Raw genomic sequence first — 12,186 nt, 5'->3', positions numbered from 1 at the left:
ATGATAGACTTGGTGACAATTTGCAAAATGTTTTCAAAATCAAAGGTTTGAAGTATGCAGTAGCTTACGCAACGTAAATATAAATTTTAAGTATAAACACCTATTTTTTTTCACTTTTTCTATTTTGCGCCTCAAGTTTAGATTGACCTTTTGTATTTTTTACGTATCTTTGCATGGTGTCATACTTTTGGTTTTGAATTTTATATCATAGATAAATTCAAGAAATACGTTGAACATTTATTGTTACTCACATAATATATGAAAATATAAATATAAATTCCTTGGAAATGCTTATTAATTCCTATTATTAGCACCATTTCACTCATGAATACATGTATTCATCTATAATCTGTTACGTCATTTAATCTCGCATGTAACAAAAGGAAAACAAAACAATCTGCGGCCATATCAAAAATACCGAATGCTCATTTTCCTTAATACAATAAGCATTAACCTAATAATGAAATAAGGTCCCTACTTGCTAAGTAACTTAAATACTTGTATCATAGATATGCAAACTTAAAGGTAAACTCATCTTGAATCAAAATAAATTAACTTTCTGACTAGACTCAAACTGCGGGTTTGCTTGTAAAGATTTTAGTACCTGTAAGTTACGAGCAACGCTTGAGATACGTTTCGTGTCGTAAAGATTTAGTCCCAAGAAGACCACGTTTCATGGCTTGCGTGCGATGAACAGACTGCTTGAATGCTTTAAGGAGGTGAATTTAGAGAAGTTTTAAAGCGCTACGTAGTAATTTTTTAAAGGTTGACCACTTTTGTCATTAAACCCAAGAATAAGTAAGACGTTGTGGAAGCAAGAGACTGCTACGTGTGGTATATCGTCACGTAGGCAGCGGCAACAAAAGTTTGATCAATGTTTAATTGCTGTCTTTGTGATTTTGGCCTCTACTTTGAGATCATTATTTAAATGTTAACCCTCTTCCGCACTAACTAATTTAGTCCTTGTTTCGTGAGGGGTTTCACGACGAGGGACGAGGGAATATTTGAATCATAATATATGTAGAAAGTCACCCCAACTCAAAAATTCGTAGATACACCACCACCAATACTTGTCCTAGGCGAGAATCGAAACCGAGACACGTCGCGCACAGTGCGCTCTGCACTTGATTATTTTTATACTCTTATAAGAACAAAAATAATACACAAACGTACCTTCACACAATACATTACTAAGTAGATAACATGCGCTGATATTATTACGTATGCAGTGTTTGTACTTGTTACTCAAGTCTGTGCATCTTGCACTAGATTCTGAGGCGAAACTTTGCCCGTCGCATCTACGTAACCCATTTAACGGCGACATTCGTCAACTAGTGCTAACTGCTTGTTTGTTATGCAGATGTTGGACGCTACAGACATTTGTTTACGATGGGAATGAGATTTAATAGTTTTGTTTATAAGTGTGCACTTTATTGCTACTGATCATTCTGTACTCAGAGTTTGTGTTGTGTGAAGAGTTTCAATGGGATCGACATTATGTCATTTTTACTGCCTAATTTCGTACGTACTGGTCACAAGTAATATACTTTTATAGAAAAGTGTAAACCTTCTTAATTTTAAAATATCGTATGTTGAGTCTGGTTCTGTGATTGTCTAGTTTTCAATAATTGTTCGCGAACTGTTTGTTCAATTTGTTTGATATAATTTTATTAGTTACTACAGCAAAAGTAAAATATTTTTAATAAAAGATTTCTATTCAAACTGCAACGACTTCTTGCAAGTTATTAACAGCCTACAAAGTTGCAAACTTAACAGAAATTAAAGTGAATGATTCAAAATTAATGTGTTTTTTAAACATATTTGCAAGCAGCTTTAATGAAAAGGGTTCCTTTTAATTAAAAGAGGCATGGCCTACTCCACACCCTCAAAGGCTTGACATGACTGTTTGGGTGAAACATAAACGCAAAAACATAAAAGTCAGAACGTTCTCAAGCCGCCTAGTTGCGCTCTGATAGCGTAATACCTTTTAATGAAGTAGTCGAGGAAAATGTCTTAAGGAACTAAGACTGTCAAACATGTTAGACTCACATATTCAGTTTAAGGCATTACTCGTTGTTTAGTCGTATACATATATAGTTTACAGCAAGAAAGAAGTCAAAATCATTTTTTTTTTATTTTAAGTAGGCCGTTTAACAGGCACTTTCAAAACGTTACAGTAATGGTTCTAGTTGCGCGGTTCCAAAGTGTCATTCTTATGGAGAAGAACCGGCAAGAAGCTCCAACAAACTCCGTCCTAGTTTGAAGATGTATAAATACATGAACATGTCTCGACAACCTGATCTTAATATGCCTATAGGGCATTGAATAGAATGGCGATTTTCAAAATAAATGAATCTCATCGGACAATACCGGCGAAAAGATCTTCCAAGACCAATTGAATTACAAAACAATAGCATTGCTTATGTATGGCACGACAAAGATAATAGTGGTGCTAATTTTATGGCGATTGGCCACAATCCTTAAGATAGGTATTGCATTTAAAAACAAGTTAAAAATAAAATAAAATGTAGCTTTTTAGAACTGTAATTAAATTTCCTCTAGATAGTCACAGTACCTACGACCAGATATTTTGTACAAAACATATATTTGTATGAAAGTTGAAATTACTTTTTTAATTGCACATTGAAATTCCTAGAACCCGGAAATTATGAGGAACCGGGTCAAAGCAAGGGAATTCACTACGATTTTTATAAACACGCTCCCGGAGTGTTTCCAGTTAAGTGTGGGATCCTCTCGTTCCAATTACTGTTTCTAATGAACTTTGTATTTTTGCTTACTTGAGTTTATGCAGGAGCCATTTTATACTGTGTCTCCAATAAATTATAAAAATATATATTATATTACACTCTAGTAAAGAGTTAAGCCTTCAGTATGCCAAAAGGACATTTATGCCTGATATTGTCATATCAGATCATCCATTTGCCAGTGATACTCATCGAATCAATAACATTTCTATTGAGGTTAATAATAATTTACAACTTTCCCAGTGCCAAAGCTCGTGAAAAGAAAATCCAAGCCAGAATCAAATATCTGCAAGAATTTAACGAGAAACAAAGAAAAGAACGGGCGACGAAGGCCCGTGAGAAACAAAACAGAATCAAGCAGAGGGTGCAAGCCGCTGCGGAGATGGAACTACGGCGCAAGATCACCATGGTGCGCCAGTGGAGAACCAACGAGAAGAAACGGCTCAACAGGCTCAAGCAGGAGAGAGAATCCAAGACGAAGCATAAAGAGGACGAAGTATGTTCAGCATTTTATCCACTTCATCTTTGAACTACAAATTACGAATCAACGAGGACTTTTTTCTGAGTTTTGATGGCTTTCAAATTACTTTGACCAATGCTTCTTCTCAACTGTTGTTAATATTCATGACTTCATTATTCATCTATTTCTTTTTTTTTCTGAAAACTTATCAATATAAGCGGATGCAGGGCCAGTTCTTGGCCTTGGGATATTCTTATTTTCCAATATCCGGTTTTAAGGGACCTTCGGCCTTAGTACGTGACAACGTCCTGTAAAGTCGTAATTCAAATACTTTGAATATGAAACAGAAAATATTGAAAATATACCGGCTAAAAATGAATCCATTACTCCCAAAACGCATGCTTTTTTATTAACCCATTGAAATAGTCAGATATTAAGAACAAACGAATCGGTAAATCGAGTTTTATAGTACACCGGAGCTCTATAGCAGCTTTGAAATTTAGTTGAGATTTTTTTTATTCATCTCACAATTGGAATGCTATATAAATGCGTGCTCGTGCTTCCAAGCGAGAAATTCGATTTCTGGTTAATTTTTTGTCGCTTTTGCGATGACTACGCATTGCAAAATGTTTTCGGGACGGTTATTTTCAATACTGCATCACTACAAGTAGACGTGTGTAGGAAGGTTTAAGTCGTAGTGTATGATTATCAATAAATTAATTATGGAATATCAGCACATCTGGGAGATTTCGAAATAAAATAATTTACCAAACATATCCTTTATCATAACTTTATGAAATTTTGGTCAAATCTTTATGAAGTTAAATGATATCGTTAACTGTAAGAAAAAAACATTCTTAGTGCAATTTTTATGGTTCTATATACTGCGGTTCTGATGGTTGAACCTTAGTAATCGTAATCATTTGAGTTAAGAGGTAGCTGGGCTCGTGAACGATGAGCTCGCGACGAACCCATTACTTAGCTAAGCCGATGTAATTGGTTTTTGTTTTCGACGTTATAACCCTTATGTGGGTACGGAAAAAGGCCAGGGGGCCTAGCGCCACGTCTTAAAGTAATTATGTTACGAGTATGGGAGAGAGATGCTGCTCTACGCAGTGTGTTGCTCTGTCACTCTTCTTCCACAACCATAATATATTGCTAAAAAGTGGTGCTGAACCCGCAGAGTGTGATAAACATCAAGTATTTATTGTGCAATTGTACGAATAACAATGCAATGCTTAATTTGCAGAAATTCAAGATCAAAAAAAATCTAATCCACTCAAAACATTGCACACACATTACTTACAGGCTTCTACTGGCGCTTGCCTGACTCTCTCTTTCACTCTTGTTAGTTAAGAGTAAACAATAAATAAATCTGAACATAAATTATGTGTTCTTTTTGTACACAGGCAAATCGTAAATGGGTATCACGTGTTGATGCTCAAAATATGAAAATACAAGAGGAAGCGCTTCTTTTGCGACTATATACTGAGGATATGACTGCTAGTGCCAAGAGGAGAGCCAAGTAAGTAGTTAGAAGCTACTCCACTACGCCATTTTAAACGCAAAGAAACGAGTGATTCAATTGTTTTGGCATACGTATTAGGCGAGATGCGTGATGAATTGCTATGCATTGCCGCGTACTAACTAAATACGCGGTCACTCAGGTTTAGTCAGTAAGAGTCTCACACTGACACTGCCTGCTTCCTGACGATTCCTCCATCTATTTCAAAAAGGAGTATTAGGCAACTTGGTTGCTCTTTTGTGAATTACAAAATGCCAAAATAATGATGAGAATCATTAAGTCATAATAAATATTACAAAAATACATATGAGGTTGAGAGTCTTAAGGCTACTTCTACGTTTGCATATTGTTTGACTAAGGGCCGATTTTTCAATCGCCCGATAACTTTTATTCCACGAATATTTGACATTTTGACAACTTTTGTATAGAAAATACGTCAAATGGCCATATAAAAGTTAATTGATGATTGAAAAATCGGCCCTAAAATCAATTAAATATTAGTCTCATCTTCAAATAGACTTTGGCAATCAGTTTTTTCCTAAATTAAATACAAGATTTACGAGACAATGACCAAGTAATCCTAATTTATGTTGATTCGCTTCGTTTCTTTACGGCGACAGATAACACAGCAATAAAGTCTTGATTGTGTCTCGAAAGAACTCTCAATTGCTTTTGTAAGGACACGTGAGGGCAAATATACGATAAAGAAGCTTTAAAACTAGATGAAATGGATTTAATTAAATCTGGTATGGTTTTATAGCTAGCTAGTGACACTGAATATTCGCACCGTGCCTTATCAAAATATTTATGAGGTGGTGTTGTCGTGGTCATACTATATCAGAGGTTACCAATAATTTTTTGTTTAAACCCCAGAAGATTTTTTAGAATAAAAGCGCTATTAATATGACTAATCCTTGTACCTTCAGTGCCGACTAATTCCGTGATAAGTGTTTTGAAAATTGGCCCCACTAATTTTTATATTATTGGAGGGATGTGTTACCTTATTTCATAAAGGTATTCATAGGATGATTACCCTGCTCGCCCAATACATAATCATGTGCAATACTGAAAAATCTTAACGTACCATATACCTACATAAATAACAGGCCAAATGTGTAGATTTGCAAAAAAAACTAGTTTTAAAAACATTGAGTTCTAAAAAATATACTTTTTTTCCTTATATTTCCCTGAACTTATCTGACCAATTAATCGTACGTTACCAGGAAAGCAGAAGTATATGCCTACAACACCGACTTGGAGTTGCAGCGCATCAGACTTGCGAACTGGAAGCTGATACACGGCGGCACCGCCAAGGCTGTCCGGCTGGTTAAGAAAATGGGCATGGAGTTCGAGAAGGTAAGGCGTTTTTAACAGACGGTTTTAACTTTTTTGTCCATACAGTATGTATTAAAAAAAACCTTTGTAATTAAGAAAATTGTTAATTTTACCCGATGAATTTAATTAATTTTAAGAACTGAAAACTATTACATCATAATGACTAGGTAGGCTACATTAAACTGAGTTTGGTTAGCTTATTTTACACGTTTCATGTTGGACTCCAAACCTCTGAGGTTCTCATCAAAACGTCTTAATGTAAAAACAAGTCTATTCACTTTTTTAAGAAATAGCGATTAAATAAAGCCTATTTAAATTCTGAAGAAGTGCTTTAAGAAAATCCATTAATCAGGTCTCTCCATTGAAACTACTCATTTTATTGGTTTTACTGTAAGAAAGTAAAGTAATACCTGAAAGCTATTTTAAGATCTGGTTGAAACTCTCGACGATTTAACTTGTATTTGTAAAGGAAAATCTAGTCATTACACATTTTCAACGGGGAAATTGTAGGTACCTTGCAAAACTTTGTAATCTGGGTTAATTTTGAAACTGCTGTATTTTTTTTAAAACGTTACCTTTTGCATCTTGGTGATCGAGAATCGCGTAATAAATGCGTATTCAAAAAGAACTTCGGCGTTATGTGACAGGCGAATTTTCAGGAGCTTAAAATGTAGTTATAAAACATTTTCCTCCAATTATTCCATTCAATCCCAGTTTTCGACTCCAATACAAAATTACATTCCAAATGAACTAACGATCTTTAATAATTTCAGTCGAAACGTGGTGCTAAAGGCATGTCTCCGGAGTTGGCTCAGCGCATGGCTTCGGAAGCTATGTCGAGCGCGATGTCGTCACGCGGCGACACGCTCATGATCCTCGGGCAGGCGCGCGCGCGCATGGATATGGAGACCGTGCTGCCGCTTGCGCCGCTGCGGCTGCTAGACGAGGTGACGATGATGACTATTGTAGCTTTTGTATTGTGTAGTTATTAGGTTCGGACAAACGTGTGCAAGTGGTAAGTGAACTCTATTATTCGATTGATATTGTACATAAAAAATCAACAGAATGGACGACCTCTTTCATTTTGTAGTCCTTAAAATGCTTGATGTATAAAGAGAGGTCCGATATGTTAAAACATTTGTGAAAGTGGAATATTTGATTTATGGGTGGGAGTGAATTAAATCGATAATTCAGTTTCATTTCCGAATTTAATACAGACAAATAGCTTGTCATTTACATGCTATTAATTCGAAATAGCTTATAAAAGCGTGGAGTTTCGGAATACTAAAATTGTTTGTTTTTTTTATCATGTTTCTTTTATATTTTTTGTATGATTTACATGATTATCACGTTATTTCTATAGCAATAACGTTAATCTTAACTTTGAAACGGTACTCGTATAGTGATTAATTTTCATTAAGCAATATGTTGATTCAATCGGATTTTGATTACAGTAATAAGCGAGCCTTCCTTGCAAATCGTGTCGGGAATGATTAATCGACGTCTAGATATCGCCAACTGATTCATAACCTTATTAAGGACGTTTTGATTGCACAGTAATAAATATAAATGCCAGCCATTGAGTAGAATCAAAATTTAAGTATATTGGTATGTGTTATTTATTTGTAAACTATTTGCCTCGTCAGGAAGGGATGTAATAGATCTTACCTGCTTTTGAAAATGAAGGGTTCAAGTTATATAAAAATGCGTTAAAAAATAAATCCTTTTTTGTATTCCAAAGGTTAATTTATCGCGTGCAATTAAAACAATATAGTAATAGTAGAAGGGTATCATATTATTATGAATACACTTATAAATGCTCAAATTAGCCCCTCTAGCCAAGACACTGAAGGATCATTAAATTTGTACTATCGTTTAAGTCAATAAATAACGCTCAAATTTCGACCTGACTTCGGATTGCTCATCTCCTAGATACAAGTGTTTTCTAGTGACGTTAACGATCTTATATAGAAATGTATCTTGGCCAAAGGCAGAGATAGTTCACAAATAAAATATACCAATAATAGAAAAGCCGTGCCTTTATAATAATTTCTCCAGAAGATATTATTTTAATCTCTATACATGTAAAATCATCCTTTATATACAGTACATCTGTTATATACAGATTCTGGAGTCGGCGGTAATGGAGTTCGCTCGCCGGCGCGTGCACCTGCTGCTCGGCGACGTCGAGCGCGTCGTGCACAACCGAGCCGGCGCCGTGTTCTTCAGGAACATCAGACCCGTCGCCGCGAAGAAACGGTAAGAGATCGGAGACCAAGTTTCGTGGTTGTGGTGATAAGGGTTTCTGATTCAATTAGGTGATATTTTATCTGGTGTGACCTGATTGCGATCCGGACAGAGGCAATCTTGGCATGAGAATTGATGATTGAACACGAGGGTTGCTTTGGTTTCCGACAGGTGTTAATGTGGGATTTTAAATACCGCTTTTTTTTTAATAAAGCCTTCTCAATCCTATTTTATTCCCTTACAATAAAATCTATTAATAAAATAAGTAGATATATTTTGGTAAAAAATTAATCCACGTGTCAAGGTTTCAAGTTTTCCTATTTGTTGATTCCATGACACGTGTTTCAAGAAAATGCCGGTTTATTTGAGTTTCTAAAATTAAACAACATGAACTTTGCGTGAAGCCCGTGTCAGTTACACCCACGCCCAAAACTTTGCGAATCATAAATGTAAATGTTAATTATTTATTTCTATTTGTGTGAAATCTTTTTTAAATCGTAGGTTCACGATTTCCCCAAAAAAAGGCTAGAAAATCTTTGGCTTCATGTACCAAATCTATCCTGGTAAAATGTGTTGACTTTTTGTGCAAAGGCTTAAAACAATGACAGTTTGAGATTAAGTCCAACTACGGAATATCATTTCCAAAACTCGTCATAGCACGGATGTCGATTCTGAGAAGTGGAAATCAACTAATTAGCACCCTGGGTTGGGTCTACTAAGTATTGTACCAACAGGCTAGGCATGTATAAAAAAAGATCCGATTTCAATTCTAATATCCTTGTAACTCTTGCACAGCCCGAAGCCGCCGCGTTGGTCCGTCCAAGTGGCGACGGAGCTGGCGCGCCAGTTCGTGAACGCGGCGAGGAGCGCTTCCATAAACTTCGGTGACATCATTAAGATCCCCGCTGAGGAAGAGGTCGATTTCGACTTGAAGAGTGTTAAGGACAGACCGCCCACACCTGTTGTATGTTACTTGCTCTTTATATTAAAAGCCGTATGAGGTTATGACACGTAGTTCAGTACCTACCGTTCTAAAACGTCTGTCTGTTACATTCAACTTTACAGCGCCAAAGTACCTACACAAAGCACCTCTGGGTGACATTTTGCACTGTGTAATTTTTTAATAGATCTGCTAGGAAGGAAGGCTATATACCTGGGGAGAATAGATCGGCATACTATTTATTGTAAAACTAAATTACAGTGGTCAGTGAAGTGATTTTGTATGATGAATTTAGTATATCAAAGAAAACACAACAAAGGAGAGAAAATGATTTGTGTGTACACTAAAATAGGTGGTCACCTTACGTTGTGAGCAGCTAGATTCATCGGGCCTTTACGGAATTGCGGTGGTGGCAATCGAAAATGGAACGAACTGCTTCTGAGCTTTAGTTTTAATGAATTTAAGCCAGTTTCAATTTGGGATAACGCAAAGACATTTCTTTACAGCCGTCGAAAACGAAACTGGCCGAAGTGACGTTCGCGGACCGTGTGGAGGACTTACCCGACCCTGTGGCTATGGGCGCCTTCCTTCCAGAGAGGAGGAAACTTCTTGAGGTATCGCTGATATTTAAAAACTACCTAGGTATATACAGTAGAGACAAGTGTGCTAAAAATGTTTAGACTCTTGCACAGATTTCAAAAAAAGAAAATCAGAGACTCGGTGCAATATTTATTTTTATGGTAGAATTATCTATGTGGTATCTATATGGTAGAAATATATTAAGTATTATTATTATTATTTTTTTTGTGATCCCGTTTATCAAGACGTACTTTTGACTTTTGCTGAAGTGAAGGCAAACTCGAAAATTGTTGTTTTAGGAAATAAATTGACAAACGTTTATCAACTAAATGTCATTAACAAAGATTGCCCAGTGATTTCTTCCGACAACGGTTCCTAATTGTCTTTGCTTTTGTCCTGACATTTATACTTTTTGTTGAATGAGTTTCGGGTTAAAATTAACGTTTGCTTAATCATTTTGTTTTTGTATAAAATGATTTTTCGAAGTGTCGGGAAAAATAATTATTTCTGGATAAAATATTAACCAGATTTTCAGCTGGTGTGCAATACGAACATATATTTTCGGGAACATTTTGTAACACACAATTTTCATTTGTAATTTATAGATGATCAACGCTTCTGCGAAACTATTATCGAGATCAGTGAGTCAAAAGGTCCAGAAAGGCATGGATCTCGACATTGGGAAAGTAACTTTGCCGCACATGAGACACCCCAGTGAGTTTACTGAAATGATTTGATTTTTTTACAGCTCTTTCACACTCTCGCTCAATCCACCGCGTAATTCATCACAGAAAAACTTTATTGTTACGAGCATTACATGGCAGAAATAAGGAGTGTAACAATCAGTGATCATGTTTTGTTACCATTGATTTTCTCTACTTTTAGACACCAATGCAAAGCAACATGAATGCATACGAATGCTTGACCAATTATCAAAATACTAGCTGTTGCCCGCGACTTCGTCCCCGTGGGTTTTGATTTATACCTGCCCTGTTTTTTCCACATTTTCCATTGTATCTTCGCTCCTATTAGTCGTAGCGTGATGGTTTATAGCCTTAAGCCTTACTTGATTAATGGTCTATTCAACACAAAAAGATTTTTTCAATTTGGACCAGTAGTTCCTGAGATTAGCGCGTTCAAACAAACAAACAGACTCTTCAGCTTTATATATTAGTATAGATTTCAGGGGAGAAGGGAGGGGTTATTTAGCACCTACACAAACAACACCCAAAAAAGTACTTGAACCATGCAAGATTCCTATCCGCAACACGTAGCTCGTAGGTCATCAGGGAGGTGATTCGTGATGGTCACTAGTGATTACAGTGGCCGTCAAGATTTAGCATTTTATTACGTCACATTAAAACGTTTGTCACGTATAGTGGAGTGGGGCGAGGCGGTGGAGGGGCTGGCGCTGGCGGTGGTTGACAACCGCGTGCACGCCGACTGCGCCGACGTCCGCCGTACCAGCGAGTTCCTCACGTACCGCATCCTCAAGGCGCTGCAGCGGGAGATCAAGCACGAGAGGAAGGTACGTCAACACCCTACGCTACTGACTCGCACTCGTGTCGTCGTCACACGCTTGTCTTACTATTTGGTTAAATACTTACCATGGCACTGGAAAAGCGGTGAGTTGTAAGAGGTAGGACGAGCTCCCGCTAAAACTATACAATCGTGGAATTTGTTGCTGTTGCCGCTGTTGTTGCTGCCTCCACAGCCAGAAATTAGCCTGGCAGAAGACAGTGTCGCCAAGCCTAGCAATTTTGTATTGATACGTTACTGGTAATCTTGTAGCATTAGCATCACGCGAGCATTTTAGACCTAACGATTCGGTGTTGTTACTCGATTAGTTAAATAAATAAATAAACGCTTCTCACTTTTCCTTTAATTGATTGTTGCTCACGTGGTTGCGACTGCTGATACAAATCAAGCCTGGTATCCACTAGGCAATACTTGACGCACAACACGTGATATGCAACATGTTGCAGTACTAATAATTATTAAATGTGCATCTGTTATCTAAAATTGAGACGTGGCTGTAGTCTTTTCAACGTTTTGCCGAGTACAGATGCATGCATGAACGGACGTGTATACTGCCAGACAAAACTTCCGCTCTGACTTACAACACGTTACATCGCCTAGTGGATATAAGGCTTTACCTAAATGCTATCGAGTATCTGTAAGATGTGTAACGTTTTAACCTTGGCACAGGAAATGAAAGAGAAACAGTTACAGGAAGCATTACAGAAATCTTTAGAGAAAGCGTTACAGAAAAGTGTAGAGAAAGTAGAGGAAACGGTAGAGAAACCGGTAGAGAATTCAGAACCGCAACCCTGAA

At 36.9% G+C, this 12,186-nt stretch overlaps 1 protein-coding gene across 2 annotated transcripts in view; it reads left to right on the top strand.

Moving 5' to 3' along the window:
* The window catches only part of LOC113501921, a 32,595-nt gene that overhangs the window by 19,172 nt on the left and 1,237 nt on the right, over window positions 1-12,186 (top strand). For both annotated transcript variants that reach the window (XM_026883234.1, XM_026883233.1), the window contains exons 4-12: window positions 3,009-3,261; window positions 4,635-4,750; window positions 5,974-6,106; window positions 6,859-7,032; window positions 8,211-8,344; window positions 9,128-9,296; window positions 9,779-9,886; window positions 10,457-10,565; window positions 11,231-11,379. In XM_026883234.1, the coding sequence (XP_026739035.1) occupies window positions 3,009-3,261; window positions 4,635-4,750; window positions 5,974-6,106; window positions 6,859-7,032; window positions 8,211-8,344; window positions 9,128-9,296; window positions 9,779-9,886; window positions 10,457-10,565; window positions 11,231-11,379 (1,345 nt within the window). The remainder of the gene's footprint in view (window positions 1-3,008; window positions 3,262-4,634; window positions 4,751-5,973; window positions 6,107-6,858; window positions 7,033-8,210; window positions 8,345-9,127; window positions 9,297-9,778; window positions 9,887-10,456; window positions 10,566-11,230; window positions 11,380-12,186) is intronic.

Source organism: Trichoplusia ni, chromosome 16, assembly GCF_003590095.1.
Source record: "Trichoplusia ni isolate ovarian cell line Hi5 chromosome 16, tn1, whole genome shotgun sequence".
Lineage (NCBI taxonomy): Eukaryota > Metazoa > Arthropoda > Insecta > Lepidoptera > Noctuidae > Trichoplusia > Trichoplusia ni.
Note: the sequence above shows the minus strand (reverse complement) of the source record. Positions and strands in the feature narration are given on the sequence as shown.